Raw genomic sequence first — 26,658 nt, 5'->3', positions numbered from 1 at the left:
CCCCGTACGTTCGCGGATGGTGTAAGACCCGCCGACTTCCAGCACGGAGGAGCTTGCCCGTCTCCTTTAAGAGGGGAGGCTGGGCTTCCCGTGACCTCTCCGTGCGGCCGCCCCTTCCTGGTTGCCATAGCGATTGGCCGCTGGCGTCCTAAAATGGCGTCGCTCCTCACAGACACTTTGTTCGAGGCGCGAGGGCAGGCCCCGGCGCCCAGCAAAGACTTCTACCAGCTCCTTGTCACCAAGCAGGAGGTGAGTGAATTACCTCCCCTCTCAGGGGGTCCTCCACAGATTTCTCCTCCTCCTCCCTCGCTGTTGTTACGGGGTGAGCGGCGACGGCCTGACGTGATAGCGAAAAAAGTAATGGAAGTTTCCTCACTCGAATTTAGGGCTATTCGTTACTTCTTCCTAGGACTGAACAGGTGCATCCTAGTAAAGTGTAGGGTAAATTCTACGCGCGCTCGACTTGCTTCTCATTAAAGAAAGGAAATGGGGTCCACTAGAACTTAAGCAAAACATTTCGCTGGTAATTAAATTGCCATGCCAAACCTCCCTACTAGAACATTCCTGGGTTCATTCTCTAAATCTGTGATTTGGTAGCCCTGTCCCCTAATCCTAGATGCAGCCTTTATTTAAGGCACATTTTACCTGGTTAAATGCACACCTTTCTGTATGCGTGTCCCCATTTTGAGCTTTCTCATCTACAGGGGATCCTATAGTCCCAGGCATCTTCCACGGAGGTGGGTTTTCCAACAGGAGTTACGTATATTGGGTGAATTCTGAATAGACGAAAGCTCTTATTTCTATGTTACACATCCTGCTCCATCAATGACAGGGATGGGGAGCCAAGGGCCCAAGGGCCAAATGCAGCCCTCCATGACTCTCTTTGGCCCTCAGTGCTTTCCTCAGGCCACACACTCTTCTCAGCCCCTCGTGGACCACTTTGCACCATCTTTGAGTCTTTAATTTCTGCTTGGATGGAGAATAGGGAGGGATGCAATTGTGAAAAAACCTACCCTATAAGATACAGTGACAAAATTCACATTTATTGCTTACTTTTGCCTCTGACCATGATTTTGACTCTGTGTGTGTGTGTGTCAAACATTCCTCCGTTCTTTCACCTGAAAAATATGAGGCAATTGGACTCCAATATGTTGCAGGGCTGTATACTTGGCAAATTCCCAGATTGCATTTCTGCACCAAATACCCAAAGGTGCTCTGCATTCTGCAACATTTGCAAATACTTTTTCCAACATCAAATCCCAATAGTGTTACTTACTCAGTAATTCAGTAAAATGTTGTCACGATGCTATTATAGCTAACAATATTAACTTTGAAACTCAGATCCTTTCTCTTCTTGGAACTTTGCATGCACACTCAAAGCATCTTTTGCTCATTCCCAGGTGGGTTTGACCCACTGTTTGAGAAGTAAGATTTAATCTCTAGTAAAAGTAATATCTCTCCTTCAGAGAGAGTGTTATGGCAAGTTACAGTATTTTGTTTTTAGGCTCTCAGCATTTGTGAGAGAGCCGTATGCAGAAATACTATACCTGGTACTGCAAAATTATTTTTAGTGGGTGTATATGTAAATCAAAGTGGCTGTCTGTTCAGGGGGAGACAGTATCCCATATCATTGCCCTTCTTTGACCTGATACTGCTGCGACATCACTCTAGAATCCAAAGAATTGAGAATACTGTCAGTATGCTTTTAATATAGTGGTTTACCTACTAGTGCTGTTGTTTTTTCTGTAGTATAACTGACACATCTCCTAACTGCTTTGATTCCATGGGATCCAGAATCATGAAGGTTCTGTCTCTAGTTGGTGACCTGTTCTGGCAGCTCAGAAGGGGAAATTGAGCTTTATTTTGCTTTTCTCCTTTATCCCGTAAGTTGCTTTTCTGCCATGTTGATCTCTCTGGCACAGTGACTGTTACGGCTGCATCAAAGCAACTGCTTCTGTGGAAACATTAAGTGAGCGAAACTTTCAGTGTTAAGAAGCCATGTGAATTCCTGGAACAACTTCCTCAAAAATGAAAAGTTTCTGGAAGTATGGAAGGGGAAGCAAAGAACAACATTTTGGTTTTTCTTACTGTAAACTCCCAACGATTTCAGAGGAGAAGAAATACATTTCCACTCTGTGTATGTGAGACACAGTATATCCCCAAACTAATGCATATACGTAATATACAGGGATTGGGATTCTCTTTCAATTACACCAAATCTGGTGTCTGCAAACAATTTGTCACCTTTCTGTTTGGGAAAGAACTTTCCTGAGGGTGCACAGAAATGGAAGAGTACCCAGTTAACATTCCAGCTGCAGGTTATTGTCATGTCATAAAATGTAATAAATGTAGAATACAGTATAACTTCTTTGTTTAAATTATGAAAAGAAGTGGAAATTAGTAAACCCAATATTCTAGTCATAAATATACAACCTAAATAACTGTAAAATAAATGTTTTTCGGTTAGTTGTGAGGGAAAGAATATTTTAGGAGCTGCTCTCCCCCTATAACAGCAGCGTGAAATAAAGAATGATGATAATCATGTTGATGATATTGATAAATATAGCGCTATCTATGTGCATTGCACTTTGCAAAGTATGACAGAACAGATCTTTGTCCCAGGAGATTTACAATCGATAAAGCAATGCAAGCAAGATAACAAAGGAAGGAGAGATTTTCATTTGAGAATTAATCTTCATGTGAGGGGGATATTCTCTGGATTTTATCTCTGTAGTCAAATAATTGTCAAACCCTGGTTGCATGTTGGCATTTCTTTTTAAAATTTATTGGAGATGGGGTGTGAAGGGAGACTAACAGCAGATCATACAAGGGTACACAGCAGGACATAATGACCAGCAATCCAGAAACACTAATAAAAGCAAGGTAACAGTTGAACTTCTAAGATTTGGTTCTTTAAAAAAAAGTTTAATGAGCAGTAGTGAGTCATGAATCAAAGAGACTAGGTGGGTAAAAGATGGAAGTCTGTTAATGCTAGGAAGTTGTTCCAGATGGTAAAGTTAAACAGTAGGATCATTATGGGTTAGACAAGAAAGAGACAAAGGAATCTGACACTTAAGCTTCTTAAGCAGCGGACTTGTTATAAGATAGAGTTGAAAACAATAGAAATGTAACTAGTGAATATTCTGAATGTGTAATTAATAATACATCTGTCATCAATTTGATTTGACCGGGCTGGTTAATTACTGTAATGTATGAAATAATTATCTAAGACAAATGCATTGATTTCTATGGAACACCTTATTTCTTTCCATAAAGGTCCAAGTTGTATTTTCCTATATATTTTAACCAGTCTATTTTTCTAGAAAAATAAGTGTCAGAGCTCAACATGAACTCCTCATTTGTTCCCTTAGAATGGCGGTGGTGCCTACCTGAGATTTGCCAGAACTGAGCTCCAGTGAACTCTGGCTGGGAAAAAAGGCCTGATTTTAACATAAATACTTGTGTATAATATTTCATTAAGTCATTACTCTTACAGAAAAAAGCACTTCATAAGTTCCACTGATAAAAACATCTAGTTTTAACAGTTTGGTTGCAAATAAGTGAATTTGTTCACCTGCTGCTTCCTTTTATTGTTCCTTTGTCTTCCATTCAGGCTATATTTCACTGTGGTTGTACATGGACAAGCTAGAGATAAAATGGTGCGAGGGGCATAATAGATAATTGATCTTTGAGAGATCTACAGGGCTACTTCTGAGGGAAATTTTTCATCTGGAGAAGAGATGAGCTTATACTTTGTAGCAAAATTCTGAAGTGCTCAGAAACCTGGTTAACTACAACCTTAATTTTGTTCAGAACTTTTTTCTCCATTTGCAAAATAATCATTTTTATGGCAGCTCAAGCATTCAGACCTAGTTAACCAAAGTGTTTCTCAACCGCCCACTTCTTCCAACAGAAAACTATACCATTTGAAGCTATTTCTTTTAATCTATCCAGACTCAAATGTCCTTGAAAAGTGCAGGCAGATGAGTGATTCATGGACGCTTCCCAAAACATTCTTAAGACAGACTCTAAATGGAGATACAACTTTGAGAATAACAGTGTAGTTTAGTATTATATTGAGAAGTGTATGAAGAGTAAGTATTTTATAAGAATGCAGACAACTGGAAAGATTAGATTAAACCAGAAATGGGTAAGATAAAATTGCAGGAAAAGGCACTGCTGTTAATGTGGGAGGTGTGGACATGAAACCATTTCAGAGAGAATTGATGATATGACAGGAATGTAGGCATCTGTGTCTCCTTCCCTCCACCCTCCGGGGATTTTTTTCTCTACAGCAAGGATGAGAGTTACAGCTGATTTTAAGTATATTAACAACACTGAACTCCACAAGTTCTATCCTCTGAACACCTAGTTTTCACAGAGTTTGAATTCATATCTACCTCCTCCGTTAAATTAATCATTTCAACGGTATGTATTGTGCTTGGCCTTCTTTTCCACAGGCTGCATTAGATTTCATTGGGGCCAGCCCACTACTTGCTCAGGAGAAGGGCCGGATTTAGGTTTGATGAGGCCCTAAGCTACTGAAGGTACTGGGGCCATTTATATGTCCAGCTGTCTTTTGTCAACAACAAATTGTCGCTGTTTTTTGTGTTGAATATATGCTATATTGTAATTTATGGACCTGATAGGTATCTAAAGTCATTTGCAAATAACAAAATATGTATTTTATCAGAGTAATTGATATAGAAATGAGCAAACAAGTTATATTTTAGGGAGCAGGCTAGCAGGCGGGGCCCATTACTTACATAGTAGGAGCCTATACAACACAAAACACTGTTGCTGTATGTAAGTTTTATTTTATTTGTTTTTTATCTTATATTTTGGAAATGTACATCCAGTTGTTTTTTTCTTTAAATTTTTGGGGGGTCCCCAAGAGAGTGGGGCCCTAAGCTATAGCTTGTTTAGCTTATATGTAAATCACTGCTCAGGAGTGATGCTTTCACTTCTTGAAGGTTTTTTAAAAAATTTCTTGCTTCAGTACAACTTGCTATTTAGTACCGTTATATCCTGCCTTCCTTGCATCCCAGTAGTTAAAATGTGTTACATGGGATTCCTAGGTGGTTTCCTATCCCAGCATTGACCTGCTTAGCTTCAACAAGGTGGCTTCATCACATGCCTTGTAATCTGGTCCTAGTAAGTGGTAATTCTATTGTGGGAAGGATAGATAAATGTAAGCATATATGAAGGCCTATGTCTTATAGAGTAGGAATTTTTACACTCCAGATGTTGTTGGACTATAACTCTCATCAGCCCCAGCCAGCTTTCCCAGTGGTCAGTTTCCCCACCCTGATACGGATATTCACAATGATGTAGCGCATTCACCCTGCTCCTTAAAAAAGAATGGGCATAAGCCCTCCAAAGTTGTGCATTTCAAAGTTTTGTTTATTTCAGTAGAATAAAAGCATGTGCATGGTTAACTGAGCACAGACGTCCACATGACAGAGTTGCTAACTTTGGAGGATTAATCCCACTATATCGTATACATAACAGGTTTACAAATAATAAAGGGATATCTCATATTTTGGATGTGGCTGCTGTTCTTTACTGACTGGTCCAGCAGGCAACCTCATAGATAACAACATTCACAGAACTTGTGATGGCCCAAAACATATACACTGTTCATCTTAAATACTGGATAAGCCCAGCCCTGTCTAAGTCTTAAAAACTAGATCAAAATTTCAGAAGTGTTTCCTTTCCCTTCCTACAGAGGTTTATGAGCTAGCCTCATATGACTTATTCTAATACCTTTGTGTACCCAAATATTTTAATTAAAGTAAATTGCAGTAAAAAAATCAAGGAAAAATAAAAAAATGGGGGCAGGCAATACAAGAAGAAGGAAAAAACATTGTCAGTTCACATTAACATTTCTACATCATCAATACATCCATCTTAGTTTACACGTAGAGATCAGTATAGGCCTTCCAAATGTCAGCTATTTCATTTAGTGAAGTTGGTGTTTATAGAAAGTATACTTCTATAGTTTCTCTAGATTGAAGATGATATTTGGTCCTTTTTTTATTCAGCCATCCAGAAAGCTACTAGGTAAACAATTTTTTTAAATTTCCCATGCTGGGGTATTCATAGAAAATGAGACTTGTCAATCTTTCATATGTGTTAACAGATATGCCTCATAGTACAGAGTACATTTTAAAATTAATAATCTATGTGGCCATCTGCTGCTATTCAGGTTCTTAAGAATGTTTAATTGTACAGGAAGAGAGACATTAAATCAGGCATCCCCAAACTTGGTCCTCCAGCTGTTTTGGGACTACAACTCCCATCATCCATAGCTAATAGGACCAGTGGTCAGGGATGATGGGAATTGTAGTTCCAACAGCTGGAGGGCCAGGTTTGGGGGTGCCTGCATTAAATTATAATAAAGTTACTATGCTACTGTTCTTTACTGTTATGATTAATGCTCATCAAAGTATTTTTAACCCTTTATGTCATGTTACCAATTCTCAGCTTTCAGTAAAGATTTTAGTAGAAGACTGCTGAGAGTTCCAGATTTTTAGTACCTGCTTTAACCAACCTCCACCTCAGGGCAACCTAAGGATTCTGGATGCTGAATATAAATTATTTTTCTTCAGATTGTGTGCCAAATCAGCCTATCCCAGCCTGTGGTTTTGCCACACCTTTCACTGTTTTCCTTTAGCAAAGCTGCTCTGAATTCTCTGCTAATATGCATGTACTAGGACATACTGTTCAGGATTACATATGCAGCTTTAATGACAGACAGGTTTACCCAATAGTTCCATTAGGGAACACAGGAATGGCACATTATTTTTCTGAGCAGTCACAGGTAAGAAGTGCTTTCAGATTTGTTCACTCATGCACATACATGCATACCTTTCCCCCCAAAATAACTTCTGGGATCCTGGCTGACTATCTTCCATTGAACCCTTTCCCCTCACTAGGGAAGCTGTATGCCATGAACTGGCAAGATGACAGTGAGAAGGGAGAGGTGAAAGAGGATCCCTGTGAGGAGTGTAGCCAGGACACACTGGGGCATGCAGGGGATGGGGAAGGAAGTACTCACAGGGTTACAGAGGATGGTGAGGGAATGAGGATCAGTGCGCAGGAACCACAGCAGCAAGACCCATCACCAGAGCCGGGGGATGGGCCTGTCTCCATGAACATGGTGGGCACTGAGAGGTAGGGAGCAATGGAAGGGGGACTCAAGAAGGCTGAGGCAGGCAAGGGCCCACAGCCCAGCTCCTTAGCTAGCCAGGTAGGGCTCGCTAGCTCTGGGAGGAGGTGTGTGATTCCTCAGCTGGAGTAGGCTTGGAACGGGTGAGGGTGATATGCCTCATCAAGCCCAGATGCTGCAAACAGCATGCAAAGTTCCAAAGGGCAACAGAGCTGAAGTGCTGTGTCTGCTCAACTGCCCATGTTGATGGACCTTGGCTTGAATTCTCCTGGACCTCTATGGGACTGCACTTCAGGTTTGACTCTGGACTATATCCTGACTGCTAGACTTGAGACTATTGCAGGCATAGGTAAACTCCGGCCCTCCAGATGTTTTGGAACTACAATTCCCATCATCCCTAGCTAACAGGACCAGTGGTCAGGGATGATGGGAATTGTAGTCTCAAAACATCTGGAGGGCCGCAGTTTGCCCATGCCTGGACTACTGCAACCCTGCCCAGCTACAGCTGTGGTTGTGCCATGAGCTTCAGATGATGGAAAGCACTCCGTGCGACAATGACCCCACAGGAATTTATACTGGCGAATCCATGGAGCAGTCAGGTCCCACCTGGAACTAGGCATCCAAATAGGAACAGCACCACTGCAATGCAGTGTCCCTCAACCTGACTCAGAACAATACCGTGATTGATGATGTCAAAATCCACTGAGAAATCTAATAAGAATCAACAGTCACACTTGTCTCATTTCTCTCCCTGGCACGTTATGAGCAAGGCATTTTCCACACTGAAACCAGGCCTGAATCTCAATTGAAATGGATCTAGAAAATCTCTCCTGCAACCTTGATCTATTTGGTGCCCAACCACTCAAGTAGCAAATGTCCCCTTTCTGGGCAAGGTTCTTATCTAACTTTGAGGTCTAGGGAAGGCTTCTTCAGCAGTGGTCTTGCAACCACCACCTTCAGGCAACCTGGTGTATGGGAAATCCACCCAGAAGACAAAATGTATATCAAGGAGTTAAGTGATTATTATTATTATTATTATTATTATTAGTTGAATTTATATACCTCCCTATACCGGGAGGTCACATGATTCTAACATGGTTACCCTTCCTTTCTCTGTTTCTTCCCCCTCCCTCCCAGCCTTTAGTTTTTGAAGGTGTGAGAACAGTCTTTGGTGTCCTAATCAGTTGGGAGGAGGTGAAGCCCCCCCCCCCCCAGCTGCCTTAATCAGTCTGGGAGGATAGTGCTGGAAACCTTCTTTGATGTTGGGAATTATTAAAGTGAGGCATTGGGAGGAGGTGGCTATTTATAAAATTGGTTGGTTTGGGCAGATTCTTTCAGAAGCTTATGCACAGACTGGGCCATGCAAACTGAGGCTACCTGGGGGAGTCACTTTGTCGCTTCTTGAGGGCTTCCAAGTGGTAGAGGGAAGGGCATCCTTGGTATGTATATATTGCTTTCTATTTAGAAATAAAATCTTCTCACTCACTTGTGTTTTGTATTGCTTCTGAATCTCTTTTAAAAGAGCCACCTTGCATTTGGCAAGGCACCAGGGACCACTCCTTGAAGCATTAATCACCTTCCTGGCCCATTCAGCTGCCCCCTTTCTAGCAAATTTTATAAGCCATGAGGTGCAAGGGTCCAAAACACAAGTGGTTGCCCAAACCTAGCCAAATAGCTTGTCCATATCCTCAGGCCGCAGCAACTGAAACTCATCCAAGACAAGAAAGCACTTTTCTTCAGCAGGATCATCAGCTGAGCCCAAATCCTAGAGGTTGGAAGTAGCTTTATCCTCAAAATGTTTGGCAAGCATGTCACAGCAAATTCCCCTTCCTAGGGCCAGTAGGCAATAATAATCCTTTATGTAGTTCATATAGTTCCACTCAGTGCTTTTTTTCTAAAAAAATGTTTAGGGGTACTCTCATTTTTCTACTCATATTGAAGTACGGCCCCTCAATGAGGCCAGACACAGATTCACAAAACGTTTTGGGGTATGCATAACCCTGTGTACCCCAAGAAAAAAAGCACTGGTTCCACTAGTGTGGTAGCAATATATCTGCTCCCTGGAATAATTAATGTAAAGGTTTGTTTTGACCAAGTTTCCAACATATCCAATATTTTAATATTTTGTGTGTGTATGCTAATTTAAAATTTGTCAGACAAATGAGTCAAGGTTCATGAATTGCAATCTGTTCTGTAGTTAGCTCCTTTGTGCTCATTTTTCTTGTGCTTAGTGAGTCACCTAACAAATGAACAACTAATTTAAACAGACTGTATATTAACAGATTTCACATATATGGGGTATTGTATGTCTGATTTAACCAAATGTTTGTATCATTTCCTTTATGCGGTTATAGAACTAATAATTCACTCGGTGTGCTGATAATGGTGAGTGGTTTGTTTTATAACATAACTGATCCCCTTTAATAGTGAATTGTACCTGAACTGGTATATTTCCTATTACTTTGAATAATAGAATTCTAGAATTGGAAGGGACCCTAAGGATCATACAGACCACCACACCAGAAGGAAAGAAAGACAGAAACCCAAGCTCCTTCTGGCCTGTTATTACATGACCTTGAGAGAAAGAGATAACAGAACCAGCTGTTCAGCTTCTCTGAAGGAATAACCCAAACATCAGGAACCTTTTGCTTGTTTCCAGGCAGAATAGAAGCTTATTTGTCAGCTAGAAATTTCTAGCTTCCACCAGCTTGTATCACACAGAGAGGCCTCTAGAACCTTCTTGAATAAATTAGAATAGGAAAGATCTCTACACTTTAAGCCAATATTTTCTTTACTAAGAATGCAAACTTGACAAACTCTGGCACCTTATTCCAAAGTATGATTCTGTCTACACTGCTACTTATTCTTTGAACTTAATGGACACTGCTAACAAGTTTTGCTAAAGTAATGTAGGATGGTACCAGTAGCTGCAAATGACCATAGGTAAACTTTTTTGAAAAAACAGGTATAGACAAAACTTCCTTCTCTGTAGATGTATCTAATCAACCTACACTAATACTACTGGGGGAACATCACAATTCTGTAGGAAGCTGCCCCATACTATTCTAAGCATCTTGTTTCAGGTTGATACAAAGTACTTTTGTTTTTATTGTAATTATTTGTAAGTTTTATAAACACATAAAATTTTAAGTCTCTTAATGTTTAATTGTTTATAATTATTATTTTTCCTATGTTTTAAGCGATTGTTTTCATCTGTAAGCCACCTTGATTCCCATCGGGGAAAATGTGGGATATAAATATATATTAATAATACTTCACAATTTCCCTTCTTTCTCAGTTTTCTAGGGCATGGTTATCTAAGTGACTTCTGTTGTTCCTCAGGACAAGGCAGCAATAGTAGTTGTTGGGCCATCTTATGGGTGGGCAGGGGGACTGAGAACAGCAGAGAAGGCATCATTGCCTCTGCTGCATATGAATTAGCATATTAAACTGCAACAATTCCTGTCCGCTTCTTCTGTATATATAGCAGTTGTTTGTTTATTGCAATATTTACACAGAGATTTCTTTTTGCAAAAGTGTAGTGTGATTATTTTTATTTATTTCATAAAATGTATATACTGCTTGATCGCAGAAAAAACCTCAAAGCGGTGTTAAGACTCAGTTTTATTTTGCAAATTGTCACAGTGCTCTGAGGACCACTTTTGTTCTGTATTTTCCATACGCTCTGGTGCACATTTTCATGAGAGTGAAGCACAGCATTACAAAGTCATTTTTTGCACTACAAAGCTGTATGTGTTAACAAGCAGTGTGTTTATCCTTTACTTTGGAATGGGGATCAGAACAAAAATGTGATAGAAAATAGTTGCAAACTGCTCTTGAAATGTGTGAGGTGATGTTGATGTCATTGGCATTAGCCAATAGTAGCCCCAAACAGCTGTTTGCATATATACTGAATGTTCCTTTCTAAGAGGAGGAACTGGGGCTTTCCAGCTTCACCTTGAGGCAAGGTGAAAATCTGAAAAACCAGTTTAACCAAAGCATACAGTGGGACAAAAGAATGTACATTTGTATTGCAAATAACAATGGCAGCATAAAACCACCCCATCATTTTGATGGAAATGCTGTCTGCCTTTATCCCAAGACCATTAGAATCTTTATTGGAGACTTTAGTCCAGATAGACATGCTCCCAAAGACTGGGTGAGGGGCAATTGAAAATATGGCCTTTTCTGTTGTGATGTCTTATTTATGGAATACTTGAAAGAGGGATGCTTTTGGAATAGTCTCCTTATATCTAGATGGCAAGTTGGAACAGTTTTGCTTTTACTGCTATGTTGTTGCTTTTTTTATTCAGCATGTGATATTTGCTTTTATTGTAATAATTTCTTCTTTCCTTGTAAGTAGTTGTGAGGGCCATTAAGATGCAAAGAAAGAATGTAAATCACTTGTAACTTGCTTTGTTATGAGAAACCCCTTCATATAAGATACATGGAAATTCTTTCAATTCTCTAAACAGGAATGTGATTTTAAATGGCATTATTTCTAACAACAATCTGAGCATAGTATCCAAAAAAGTATTGTAGGAATACATACGGTACTTTCCCTTATTATTCTGTTAATCTGCTCTTAATATTAATTTTCTTGCAAATCAAAATGATGCGGCTCATTTCAATATCTCAGTTTCTAAACAGCCTGTTATTTTTCTGCTAATGAGTTAGTAACTGTATAAAAAGATTATTGCATGTTCTTGATTTCAGTTTTTGGTATAATTGCTTCATTTATCATGTGCTCCTTAGACAGTTCCTTGTAACTAATTAAATGCAAACATTTGACCATATGACATGCCAACTTCTGGTGTTAACTGATGGCGTTCTACTGTAGTTAAATATGCAAATAAATTATTTTTAACATGTCAGTCAAGCTTTTTCGTATTCTATCTGCACTGAAATAACACTTTTTAAGATACTTTTCAGATTGCTTGTCAAAGCCTGAATGTTACACAGTGCAATCCAATGCATGCTTACTGAGAAGTAACTCGTTAGCATCCTTACAAGTACAATCTTAATTGCCCTAATAAAATCAGTTCTAGCTATAGGATGTACATAATTCTCACAATCCGAAGGCCATACAACCACTCTTGGAAGAATCATGCTGCTTACGTTGTCTACCAGCATGACTTCTAGATCAAAAAAGAGTAATAGTCACTAGAACAAGAAAGAATAAGAATCAGACTAAAAAATGTATTTGTCCTAAAAAGTGTATGCTTTCCATGTTCAGGATTGAACAGCTATAGATAACAAATACATTTCCATTTTCCATTTTGGTTTTCCCATTCCCTTGGAGATTTCCCCCAGTGTAAGGAAAAACAAAACAAAACAAAGAACACTACAAATGATATGCCCCTGGGTAAGCTCCAAACACCTATTGTGGCTCCTTGAGGGAAGACAGATTGTTGCTTTGAATAAAGATGGAAGCCTTTCCACACTTTAATGGTGATTTCATTTTCTGAACAATTGTTTTTCCTCATAGACCTGAAATGTGAGCCATCTCTTCGATTACTCACATTAAACTGTAATTGGATCGTGTTTCTCAAGAATACACATTGTCTCACAGAAAGTCACCGAGAAGACATAAAACTACGTAGATTTTAAAAGATTAATCCCGAAGAAAAAGCTGAATGCTGGGGAGTCAGATATTATAAAACAGATATGTTGCATATATGGTGGATTATCCGAGCATACAGAAATTTTGGGCAGGGATATTAACAAAGACTAAAGATGTAATGAATGCGGAAGTACTATTATACCCTGTTAGAGGGTTGCATGGAAGGAAAAAGTTCAGAAGAAGAAATGAAATTAATTTATTATTTATTGACAGCAGCAAAGGTTTTGTGGCGTTCAGTATTTGAAGAGAAATGAAGTACCTGGAATAATGGATAGGGAAATAAAGTGCTGGATATTGATTAAATCTGTGTAACTAATTTACTGGATAAAAAAAAAAAAACACTAGGGAGGGATGAAAACAGTGCCAAATGAATTGTTCTGAGATTTAAAAAAATATATATGGTAAGGAAAATCCTGTTTAAGAGAAGATACTGATTTGATAGCACTAGGAGTTAACTTTTAAGAAGGACCAAAAGAAAAGAAAACCACATAAAGAGTTACAGAAAAACTATTAGAAAGAATGCTACTTTGAATATTGCATCTGCAAAAAAAGGTTGTGTTATGATTAATATTTTCCTTTGATTATATTTGTAAGTTTTGATATTAATAATAATGTTAATAAATTTCAGCAAAAATCAAAACAATGCATTTTATTTTTATGTGAGTGGAATGCTCTGGCCATATTTTGTATTACGTGTTTCAAACTGATATTCTGCTTTTGTGCCTGCATGTTCAGCATTCCTCAGACCAGGCCAGCAAGGCCAGTAGCTGTTGCTGGCACCTGCCAACAACCTGATCAATTTTTAAAAAATGTATTTTTATTAAAGATTTTCTTGATTTACAAAGGTATGTGCAATGTCTCTTTCTCATATCCCCCCCCCACGTAACACTTTTTTTTTTTTACAAATCGGTTTCATTTGTTGAGACATTAGGAAAAACAACCTGATCAATTTAACCCCTTATTCATTCTCAGTTAGAAATTGTCCATTCTTCCTGACACTGATAGTAATCACAACTGTGGGAGGTGGCAGATTTCCCAGCCTATGAGTCATAAAGATGTGTCCCTGCAACTCCTGTTTCTATCAGGAACCTGTGCTATCACTTTCCAACATCAGACTCTACTTCCACATATCAAGGAAAACCTGAGCAGAAGTGGAGAATGCATGGTATTGAAACACAATACAGCTGCCTACCATATGGTGCTGTGGTCTAAGCCTAGGGCTTGCCAATCAGAAGGTCGCCGGTTCGAATCCCTGCAACGGGGTGAGCTCCCATTGTTGGTCCCAGCTCCTGCCCACCTAGCAGTTCGAAAGCACGTCAAAGTGCAAGTAGATAAATAGGTACCGCCCTGGCGGGAAGGTAAACAGCGTTTCTGTGTGCTGCTCTGGTTTTGCCAGAAGCAGCTTAGTCATGCTGGCCATATGACCTGGAAGCTGTCTGCGGACAAACGCCGGCTTCCTCGGCCAGTAAAGTGAGATGAGCCCCACAAACCCAGAGTCGTTCGCGACTGGACCTAACGGTCAGGGGTACCTTTACCTTTACCATATGGCAAGCAAGACTGCTACCACTGATGTGGCTAGAGGTGCTGATGTTTCCTTTACCACCACATTCTACCAACCAACCAAGGGCCTGGGTACCAGGACACATGACAACATGCCGCTGTTTGACCGCTAGACCCTGCACTACAGTCCCCATGTGGCATTACATAGACCTATGCCAAAACATCACCACCCAATTTAGTAATCCCGAGGGAAGGGGATCTTTTTCAGTAAGTCCCATAATAAGCATCTAATTAGTCATCTCTGTCCACCACCTGAGAGTAACAATTTACAAATCTTATCAAGTGGACTCTGGCGTGTAAAAGCATATGGTGAGCCGTAAAGTTGTTGGCTCTTAAGGTACCACCAGACCCCTCTGTATTTTTCATTATGGATATTGCAAAGGAAATAAACAATGCCCTTTGCGGTTTATTCCTAGCTTATCCTTCAGGAAAATTAATTGATGCATAGGTGCTGGTATCCCAGGAACTAATTTTGTTGCATTAATGAGTGAGCCTTTCCGTCCCAAAATGTACAATTTAACTGAAAAAGTAAACATGCCAGTGTTTACATATTGTGGGAGGTATGAAAGTTATTATTATAGGTTTGTCTCTGCAGTGAAAGTTCCTTTGATAATAACAATAGAAAGAGAAAGAAAAATACTGTAAATACACGCTCATCCTCTAGTAAATTGATTTACATTCTCTTAAAAGGCTTTTGTGGTTCTAATTTTTACCAAAGAAGTGCATATGTGGGTGAAGGACAAGCAATCTTCTATTTCTCCATCATGATCCTTTTCATAAATTAGCTGACGGCTACACTTCTAGAATTTCTGGCCCTCCATGTAGCTGCGGAATAGATAGAAAGCTTGATAACCTTTTTCCACAATAAGGATGTTCTAAATATGGGGACAGTACCACAATTTTTGGCGTTGGAACTGATGGTGTTCTGTTTTGAGGATGCTTTCCCCTAGATTACTCAGTCTGCACAAACTTCATTGTTAGCAATAGGTGAAGATATCTTTAGTACCCTTGGTTTGTAATACTTTTTTCTTGCTTCTTTCTGGTTCTGGTGTTAGCTGCTCTCTTTTTTTACTTTTATCTTCACTGGAGTAAATTTCGATTTATTTCTTCTTTTTTTGTTCATTTTTTTAGTTGTTTGCTAGAAGTTCCAGTTCAAGCAAACTTTTCCAGGCAGACGTTACACTAAAAATAGAAAAATTATAGTAGAAAACATAAAATATATCCAAGAAAACAGCAATGAGATCTGAAACAGCAGATGGCAGAGCAGCATAAAAATCACCACAGAAGATTAATGTTAAAATGCCTGAGAAAATATTTGGATGCATTTGGTTCACCTGGATTCAAAATAAGTGTTAGATTAGCCTCTCTCTCACTAAAATGGTAATTTACCTCATTGCCGTTCACTATAACTGGCAGCGGACAGACCAGGAAGAGGCACCTGAAGATGATTTCAGCACACAGGTAGGCTCATATGCAGAAAAGTGATTTGTCAAGTACTCTTGTCCTAAATGGTGAAGAGCTTCAAGGTAAACACAAGCAATTTGAATTAGGTTCTGAAACATACTGGGAGCCAATACACACATTTTAGCACTGGCATGATGTGTCCCAATACTTTGTTCCCATTAGTGCATAAGACAGCTATGAGCATGTTTGCTGCAATTTCTGAACTATTTTCAAAGGCAACCTTGTGGCATTAAAAAGATCTCATCTAGAAGTTAGCAGAGCATTGATGACTTGAGGCTAGGTTATCTCTCCAGCAAGATTCATAATTGGTGCAAGATTTTTTGCCACAGAGGCCACTTACTTATTTTATTTATTATAATACCATTATACACTGTGATTTCACACAAAAAATCAAAGCAGCTGTACAACATGAAAAACCAAAATAAACATCAGCTAAGACTTCTCAAAATTCTCATTTATAGGTAATTTTCAGGTGGTGGAAAATTTCTCTTCGGAGTGAATTTCGTGAAGCAAGACCTGGAGAACTTAGAGAAACTCATGAAGACTTCCTGGATGACCCTTCTCTCCAAAGTAAGATACGAAAAGTATAGCTTTAGTCTGATGGATGTTCCAATCCATCATCTGTATTCATGTTTGCATGAGACCTAGATTAATAACATATTTAAAGGTGATCTGTGACGGCAACATTTCAAATGATGGAAACTGCACTAGTTTCCTTATAAAAGATGACAATAACAGTGCTATTGATTTGGCTTTCTTATATCAAGAATTGGGTGTGGGTTTTTTTTACTTTTGAGGATTTGAGAAGAAATACTAATTTGGGGATGGAATCGATACCATCTTTTAACTTCATATGGAGTGATTTTGAACCACACATATTGGTATACTGGTTTTGGTGGAAACCCAATGAAAAATTGCCCTCAACTTGTGCAGGTGCATATCCCTATTTTTTAAAAAAGTTCCGTTTCCCCTTGGGCATCCTTTCTAACCCTACAGTTCTATGATTCCTGCAGAGTACAATGTTCAGTTGGGTATATATGTGATGAGACTTTATTTTAGGTATTACTATTCATTTCATTTCTGTACCAGTTTATATTTTAAAGAAAAAAATCTCAAAGTGGTTTACAACACCATTCTTTCTTTCTTTCTCTTGGTGCAATTCTCCAAAATCTTCCACTCCGGCACAGTCCTTACTCCTGAACATGGCATTGCAATAAGGATTTGATGAGTTGTGCTCCAGTACTGGAAACAGCCATGGGATGCGGGTGGTGCTGTGGGTAAAACCTCAGCGCCTAGGACTTGCCGATAGCATGGTCGGCGGTTCGAATCCCCGCGGCGGGGTGCGCTCCCGTCGTTCGGTCCCAGCGCCTGCCAACCTAGCAGTTCGAAAGGACCCCTGGGTGCAAGTAGATAAATAGGGACCGCTTACCAGCGGGAAGGTAAACGGCGTTCCGTGTGCTGCGTTCCGTGACCTGGAAGTGTCTGTGGACAGCTATAGAGTGAGATGAGCACACAACCCTAGAGTCTGGCAAGACTGGCCCGTACGGGCAGGGGTACCTTTACTGGAAACAGCCAGAAACTCGTCAAACAAGGTTGCTATGCTTGACAGAGACATATTTTTCTTCCATCATAGCTTTCCATTGCCTTTACTTGCATATAAGCCCAGGCAAGAACATAATCCAGTGCAACTGAGAAACAGAATCAGGATGCATCGCCCGTATCCATAGCTACCACAACAGGGAGCCCAACCAGAAGTGATAAAAACACTAAGAAAAGCTGGGAAGCATTCCCTGTCGCACCCATGTTCCCCATCATTGTTGATCCGATGATCCTGAACCAAAGGCTTAGCGGGGTAACAGCCTATGTATTTAGGGTATTTCCTGGAGTGGTTGGCGCTGGGATCTTAGGAAACTGACAGTCGTCTTTGACAACACCTACTTCCTGGAATCGGCCATTACAAGGAGAAAGAGGAAGAGCATGTGTTTGGTTTGTGCCCCTCGGAACCGCCAGCAACTACAACTCCCCATTCAATATATCAAAAACACCAAATAAAACAATCCAGAATAAAACATTACTAAAGAAAGTCAAATATAAAGTATACAATCAAAGCAACATAATTAACAGGAAACAAAAATATTATCTTAAACATTTCAAAAGAAGACAGTACTAAAAGAACTTAAAACTGCATAATTAACAAGAAAATAGCATATTATCATAAGCATAGAACAAACCTGCTGTTGCTGCCACCAATGGTGGATGGCAGTTCATGGTGGATGGCGGTTGTGGAAGCTCAGGCTCAATGACCTTGGCCTGCACTAAGAGACAGCCAAGATGATATCTGCTCTCTTCAGCAGCCTCAGCTTTTGTAGCTGGAGTCAGTGAGGGCCCCACCCTCTCAGACCAGGTGAAAAAATGCTTGCAAGGCAAGGAGCAGGTCTTCCAGGACTCACAGCCAAAATGGTCTCCTGGTCCCAAGCCAAATAGGGTTTGCAATCCAATACCTTGAATGGGCAGCCAGTACAATTCTGTCAATAGTAGCATACCATGATGGCAATATTCTGCCCCAGTGAGCAGATGAGCTGCCACATTCTGCACTAGTAGCTTCCAGATTACACTCACATAGAGCACTTTGCAGTCATCCAATCCGGTTGTTATAAGTGTGTGGATGGCAGTGATCAAGCCACCCCCATCCAGAAACAGCCATTGATTACCTTACCAGCTGAAGCTGGTAAAAAGCAGTCCTAGCAACTGATGTCACCCAGACCTCTAGTGACAGAGATAGATCCAGTAAGGCACCCATGCTACAAGCCTGTTCTTTCATATGCAAAGGAGGGTGGGGCAGCAAACTAAAAACCACACAAGACAAGCTGTCGTTTGAACATATGTGAGCCAAATCCTGACTTGTTCAGCAAATGATGGCTTAGTGTTACTTAGGAACCAGACCAGTTTGTATACTGCATTTGAACGTTATGTGTGTTCAAATTAGCACTATACTTTTGGTTTAGGAAAGTGAGTTTAGTGTTGTTTTAAATTTTACATTTTTAACCCTCAGTGTTAAAATTACTGATAAAACCGGTAGTCGCTACTAAGGGAGTTAACTGTGTATTGCAACCCAGCATTATATTCAAAATCATATCAGATTTACCCTTCCACTGTAATGAATAATTTTGGAATAGCTCTACCATATGTATGGTGAGTCTGCGTATAGAACTTCACCTGTTTTTACACTTAAGGTCATCCGATAGTGACCTCCGAATACCACCTCCATCAGACGTGAGGCTTACATCTACAAGGGAGAGGGTATTTTTGGTAGTTACAGACTGCCCTCCCTGGGGAGATATACCTGGCGTCAACTTGTTTATTCTTTCAGTAGCAGGAAAACAATTATTATTTCAGTCATTTTAAAACATTTTTATTGACTTCAAATTTTTTCGCTATTAATTGCGCTTTATTCCTGCCATTTGCTTTTCATTTTTGTAAACTGCGTTGCAGTCATTGGTAAAGGCAAACATATAAATGTTTTATATAACTAAATATCTGACAGCTATTCAAGTAATTGGGATAGATAGATCATTATGGACCAACCTTTGGGGCATTTGTGCCATACAGAATAGTTATTCGGGTAGCACCTATAGCACTAGAGAGTGTGCTTTGCATGCAAAAGATTCCCGGTTTAAATCCTGGCATCTTCAGCTGAAAGGATCAGGTAGCAGGGCTAAAACAGGCTTCTTATGTGAGCCCTTGGCTTTCTGCTGCTGATTGGAATAGACAGTGCTGTGTTGAAAACAGTCTGGTTCAGTGTAAGGCAGCCTCATAATCCACTCTCCTGTGTCCTGTGCTTTAGGGTAGTCTTGCTTGATGTGTATTAAGTCATGAGCAGGCAACAGAAACTCGCTGGTGGGGGAGGAAGTAGTATTTTAGAGCCTAATGGGGTAAGACCCCACTCCCAAAGCAATCAGCTTTCAGGCTCTGTGGAAGTATTTGTTGCCAATTGAGGAAGCTAAAGGCAGTAGAGCAGTCCAAGGCAGGCACAGGTCACCAGCCAGAAGTAGGAAGTGTAGGCCAGGGCAGGTTCCAAAGGCAGCAATGACGCAAGTGGCCTCATCCTGTACAGCAAGGCAGGAGTTTAGGTTCTGGAAGGCAGCAGAAGAGAGCAGGGACTTCGTTTGGTTTCAGGAATCTGTAGCACAGCTATCCTGTGACAAATCAGGCCTTAGCTTGAAAATATATATCTTGCAACCGCAAATAATTAGACATGTGTTTTCTGTGTTGCCTCCTTGCAGTAATGAACTACAGGCAGAAAATCTAACAGAAATTCAGTCCGGACAAAGTTTAGGGAGAAATGATCATAGTCGGCATGATCAGTCCACACAGCTTGACAGAGAGGCTTCTATGGGGATCTATCTGGAGTCAACTGCCAAAAGATTTCTCCAGCAGAACTGAGACATGTATGATGAGTTCAGAAAATGGATTGGGATATGGATATATAGCCAGTAGGAGTAGTAGTCCAGGAAATAGACTAGGCTGGAAAGAACAGAAGGCACAACGCAATAGGGAGTAGTGAGGTCGGAAGGTTTTTCTGGAGCCAGTCTGACAGGAGGTTTCTTCAGAAAATACTGTTCCTTGCAAGCACTGCCTTAGGGAGCAATCGTATGCTCGAGAAGCTGGCATAAATCCATCTGGTGTAAATTTACACCGGAACCAAACTCCTTTCAGGAGCAAGACTACGGCCAGGTGAGCCAGCCATAGCCTGTCAGGAGGAAAATAAGATTACAGAATAGAGTTTGACTTAAACTACCCTTTTTGTCAAGTCACATGACTGAGTTGAGAGTTAGGATCCAGCTTAAGTCCCCCCACCTCCCGCCCGGTCCTGCCACTGCCACTCCTTCGAACACCCCTTCTTGGGGACTTACACTGGCCTTGGCTCAGCTGGCTGAGCCCCAGCTGATCCAGGATGGGCAAGTTATACTGGCATATTTTTGGCTGAACCCAACTGTGATGGGAAGCTCCCAGCTCAGCCAGAAATCCACTGCCTCCCATCAGATCCTGCCATAGAATTACCTCTTTGTCCATGTTGTACAGTTGACAGAAGGCCAATGCCATGAATTAAGGTTCTGAATAAAAAATTAACCAGCCCTGCTTTTTTCTATTTCATTTCAATCTCTAGGAAGCTTTATGTCTAAATATCTGTGGAAACTGAGAAGGGGATTTATGGATTTGTGAACAAGGTTATGACAGGGTTAATAAATGGAGCTGGAGATAGTATTTACATGAGCTGTTGATAGATGAAGATTTTATTCCAACTCTGTGGCACAAAGTACTGAATATACAACATTCCATAACCATTCAGCTAATTTTATCTCTAGTTTTTAAAGTTATTAATTAACATTTGACTTGCCTCTCAGTAGTTGGTATACATGATATAGTTTTTATGTGTCTTATAATGCAAGAAGACGTTCCCAAATGCGCTGTTGTAAAATGTTTGTTCCTCAAGGAAAGATAAAATAAAATAAATTAATTTTGTCAGTAAAACATTAAGCCAGTCATTATCCTACGTAGGTACTTCCAGCTGTTAGTAGAAAGCTTATGATACAAACCATTTTAAATAATCAGGAACTGATAATGGTTTTTAAATGCTCATAATAGCATTTAAACATCACACAGAGAGAAGCAACCAAGTTCAGCAGCAGTCATGCACTTGCCAATTTATGCCTGGTTTCAGGGCATTGTCATGCTATTTAATTTGATTTTACATTTGATAATCTGCCTACAAGCCTTGGGAAATTCGTGATTCTCTACACGTCAGCATTCTAGTAACATTTAGGCAGCTGTGTGTTTTGTTTGTGGTTTTAATTTGATATACTGGTGTGTTTTCAGTAAGTTAGTGCAAAATATATTTTAAAAGAGGTGTAGCCTTCCTCCTCAGCAGAAGGAGTCCTACCATCAGAAGGGCACCTTTAAATTCAATACTTTAAAATAAAAAAAGGAACACAGCAGCATGACAAATTGCTATTCATCCAGGTATCTTATGATGGCAGCTTTAAGATAGCAACCAGATGATTAAACTATTTATAATAAAGATAACCATGGAAAGATTGATCATATGAACAAATTTTGTACCATAGAGTACAATCCTATGCATAAGAAAGATATGCTACTGCTGGATTAAACTCTGTGAGTTGCACTGTATCCTTGAATCCCAAACTGGGCTGGATCTCTGAATGGATATTATCTTAGCTGGATTCAACCCATGGGCTTTTCCATCCAATAGGAGGCTTTTGGCTCCATAGGAGGCTTTTTTCAAAGAATAATTGCTGCACTGAGGAGTGAGGAGCTTAATGGTGTGACTGTGGGGGTGTGGGTGAATTGTGGGTATATGTGTGTACATGTGTGTACTAGGCAGCATACATGTGTACTAGACAGCATCTTAAAAAGCAGAGACATCACCTTGCCAACAAAGGCCTGTATTGTTAAAGCTATGGTTTTCCCAGTAGTGATGTATGGAAGTGAGAGCTGGACCATAAAGAAGGCTGATCGCCGAAGAATTGATGCTTTTGAATTCTGGTGCTGGAGGAGACTCTTGAGAGTCCCATGGACTGCAAGAAGATCAAACCTATCCATTCTGAAGGAAATCAGCCCTGAGTGTTCACTGGAAGGACAGATCATGAAGCTGAGGCTGCAATACTTTGGCCACCTCGTGAGAAGAGAAGACTCCCTGGAAAAGACCCTGATGCTGGGAAAGATGGAGGGCACAAGGAGAAGGGGACGACAGAGGACGAGATGGTTGGACAGTGTTCTCGAAGCTACCAGCATGAGTTTGACCAAACTGCGGGAGGCAGTGGAAGACAGGCGTTCTCTGGTCCATAGGGTCACGAAGAGTCGGACACAACTAAATGACAACAACATCTTATATGTGATCTGAAGCAGATTTGTGCCCAATTCTAGGCCGGCCATATGTCTGGTGTGCTCTGGTCCATGGGGTCACGAAGAGTCGGACACGATTAAACGACTAAACAACAAGAAGTGTGTACATGTGAATTTGTGTGCATGGGTTGGCCCATCCATGAGGCAGGCTGAGGCAGCCACCTTGGGTGGTGGAATGTCAAGAGGATGCACCTCCAGAGGCCCACCCTGCTGCCTCTGCCAGCAGCAGAGAAGTGCCAGCGGCAGCAGCGGCAGCTTCCGGCAAGATCTCACACACTTCGTGAGTTCTCTGCAAGATCTCACGAGATCTCACCACAACCCACCGCTGCCATTTTGCAGGTGCTGCCACACAACCCAGGTAAAGGAGACTTCATTGGGGCAGCAGCTTCCTGCTTCACCTCTAGCAGCGAAACCATGGTTTATGGTATCTGTGTAACAGTGTTGGGAATGAGAAAATTGGCCTTCAGTCTACAAAAGATTCCCTGTTTCTGTGTATTATATTGTATAATAATAATGCCCCCGCCCCCCGCGCTGGCAAGGACAGTACAAAACAGGAAACGGTGGGTGGGTAAGAGAGAAAGAGGGACGCCACACCCATTTTTTATTTTAGTCCTGCCCAATATGGACTTTGATTCCGCCTACCACTGGCTGTGCCCCCAGTTCTTGCCAGCATGCTGCTCCCAATAGATTACCCAAAGAAAGGTGGCTCTCAGCCAAAAAAGGGTCCCTCACCTTTGATCTAATTGATCACTAGCTCTTGAAAAAGACAACCAGGCACCCCTGCAAAGCCCACTAATGTATATGTTGATACTTAGAGTTTACATCTTTTTATCATGATTACCGAAAAATCTGATTAACTGAGCGTGATGTTTCATGGCTAATAGCTGTTTGTAATATTTGTCTACCTGTTTTTACAGTTGTCTATGCAGGTAGCTGTCCTGTGACAGCTTTCTTTTGAGAGTCCTGAATTTGTTGCCAGTAATTACACTGGTAACTATGACTTGAGAACAGAGGTCAGCAACTAAAGATTTCGTTTAGTAGTTAGTGCCAAGAAATGAAATTCAGAGCCCTTCCATCTCTTTGTCCTTGTTGCCATCTATTATTGAGGAGAAATATCACTGTATCAAAAAAGCAAGCAAGCTATCATTTTTGCACAATTGTAGCCGTACACAGTAGCAAGTATAATTTGGTTCCAGTTTATTAGATTCCAGGACACAATGGAAAACTTGCCTTTCACGTACAAAGATGAACAAAGATTGTCTATGTGAGACAGTGTTTGTGAAGCACTTGGAGACTATACAGGGGAATAAAAATGCCAAGTAGTATTTTAATTGTTTTATTACATATTACAGTAATAATTCTTATACATTATAGGTTTACAGTATCATCTAGTTATTCAAAATTCGTATTGAATATGAATAGTTGCACTTGCCCTGAAATACAGTCTTTCACTCTCGGAATTTACAGGAAGCATATTGCCAGTCTAACTAAGAAGGAAGACCAGAATGTGTGGGTAATGGATATTAAACTGTCTTATCCATTCTTTTCAACTATAGAATTGATGCCAGGTTGAGTTATGCAGCTTCACTTATTAACAAACTTCAACTGTGAGATTTAAGTGAATAAAATACACTAATATATGTATTTTAATTCTCATGTAAGTTCAGCAGCTCAAATCATTCCAGTGGCCTACCATGCAACAATGATTTGAAGGGTTTCACCACACTAAAACATTCCCGTTTGGTGTTTACTATTAATCTCAGATAGTAGTTTAATTCAGTTTTTCAAGGTTGAAACTAACAACTTCAAATATATTCGTTCAATACTGAAAATTGGTGGGTTTTATGATGTGTGGTTTAATACATACTTCCTAACCTTTACTGTTTCTAGCATGGTAAAACATATTATATTTAGCATTACGTTTAGAAGAATGGCTGATCCTTTGGAACATAGTATAAATCTTGGTTTTTGTTTTTTAATACAGTTCAAATAGCCATCGTGTTTGGAGGAGATACTCTGGATCACATCTTCAACATGTGCCGGGGGAATTACGATTTCCTAGTGAGACTTCCTGATCCATTGCTTTTGTACATCATGTCCTATTTGGATCTTGAAGATATTGCCAGACTTTCTCAAGTATCTCACAGATTTGAAACGGTAAAAAAGAAGAAAAAGCAATATTTGAAATGTGTTCACTTGCAGTTTAGCTTCAACAAAGATGAGTGCCTTCAGTTAGTGTCTGTCTAATGATTGTCCAGTCATGATGAATTACCAAAAAGTACCAAGGAGTGCTAGTTATTGCATGAGCATGTAAATAAACATTTTGAGGTACTGGGGATATAGATTCTCTGGGCTCCTAGGGTGAAAAAGCTAACTCATGATGTGGTCAGCTTTATTAAACTGAGTTCATCCAGGAAAGTGCATTGCTATACGATATTCTTTATCTTAATACAATTAGGTAACCGTGTTGGTCTGACTCAGTCGAAATGAATTAAAAAGTTAAAAAAATTGTCCAGTAGAACCTTAGAGACCAAGTAAGTTTGTTCTGGGTATAAGCTTTTGTGTGCATGCACACTTCTTCAGATACATGCACACAAAAGCTTATACCCAGAACAAACTTAGTTGGTTTCTAAGGTGCTACTGGACAATTTTTTGATTTTTTTATTTATTTCGACTTTTATCTTAATATTTATGCTTGACCCTTTTCTAGACATCCGTTCCTGCACCCTTCCTGCATTAGACCTCTGTGCCTTAAACATCCATCTCTTGAAGACAAACCTCATTGTATCTTTAGCTGTCATAAGATTTTGTTATCCTGCTAGATGAGATGTAATACATAATCAGAAATTTATTGCCTCCCTCAGTTATTTTTCACAGCACGTGACAATTTCATGAAAACGACTGCACACTGATTTTAAATGCTTGCACATGACTGACTTAAACAAAACACCACCAGAGGGAGCTAATGCCTAATGCAAAAGAGAAATTCAAGCAAGGGCACAGTTTTCTTGTATCGTTTGGCAGCCATATAATCTTTCAGCAGATTGATTACCTGATGTATGCATGTTTAAATAAGAAAATATTGGGCAGCCCCAAGTATCTGGGATTCTGCATTTCATTCTGCAATCTGAAAGCATTACAGCAGATTTGTGGTGCGGGACATGATGGCAGAGTAGTTCTTTCTGTAGATTGTTTTAATATATCATATTTCATTTACAAAGTGCAATTCCAATCCATAATTTGGTTAAATGAAAAAGTGAAATTTACTTTGTAATTCTGTATATGCCTACTCTGAAGTCAGGAAGTGGCAAATGCTAGCACTAGCATAGACAAAGGTGATTCAATCCATCTGTGGTAGCAGCACAGCAAAGAAAAGAAAAAAAGCATTGAATAAAGTAGCAGAATATTCCCATGCAATAATTATGTTTTAAAATGTACATTTCTAGCTTGAAAGAATCTGTAGATGGCTCAATCCAAAGTAGGAAATACTATATACTGTAATTAACAACACTATAGAAAGTTAAGGTAATGCAATATCCAGGCATTCATTTCTTTGGAAAAGCTCTCATTAATACTGTAAATCAAACAGCCAGCAGTAATTCAAATATTTGTTCTCCTTCAAATAACTGTATTTTTTAAAATGACACTTGGCTAATGTTTAAGGCTAATACCTTTTTGTTTCTTTTGCAAATAGTTATGCAACTCTGATAAACTATGGGAAATGATTGTACAAAATTTATCGGGCAGAATTACCTCAGAAATGAGATCCCTGGCACACGAGGTGGGCTGGAAGCAGTTCTTCTTCACTAACAAGATTCAACTGCAGCTCCAACTCAGAAGAAGGCGGCAGATGAAAACTGAATCATCAGATAGCCTGTCAGATTAAAGGGGTGCTTTTCCAAGCTGGCAGTAACAA

The 26,658-nt window shown here is 40.0% G+C and overlaps 1 protein-coding gene across 1 annotated transcript; it reads left to right on the top strand.

Moving 5' to 3' along the window:
- Positions 1-114: 114 nt before the first annotated feature.
- Positions 115-26,658, top strand: FBXO36 (F-box protein 36). Its single transcript, XM_083443043.1, has 4 exons — positions 115-249; positions 16,280-16,388; positions 24,727-24,899; positions 26,437-26,658. Exons 1-4 carry the CDS (start codon positions 154-156, stop codon positions 26,626-26,628), a joined length of 570 nt encoding a protein of 189 aa, XP_083299169.1. The 5' UTR covers positions 115-153; the 3' UTR covers positions 26,629-26,658.

This window comes from Podarcis tiliguerta (assembly GCF_965153285.1).
Source record: "Podarcis tiliguerta genome assembly, chromosome: 5".
Lineage (NCBI taxonomy): Eukaryota > Metazoa > Chordata > Lepidosauria > Squamata > Lacertidae > Podarcis > Podarcis tiliguerta.
This window is presented reverse-complemented; position numbering and strand designations above follow the sequence as displayed.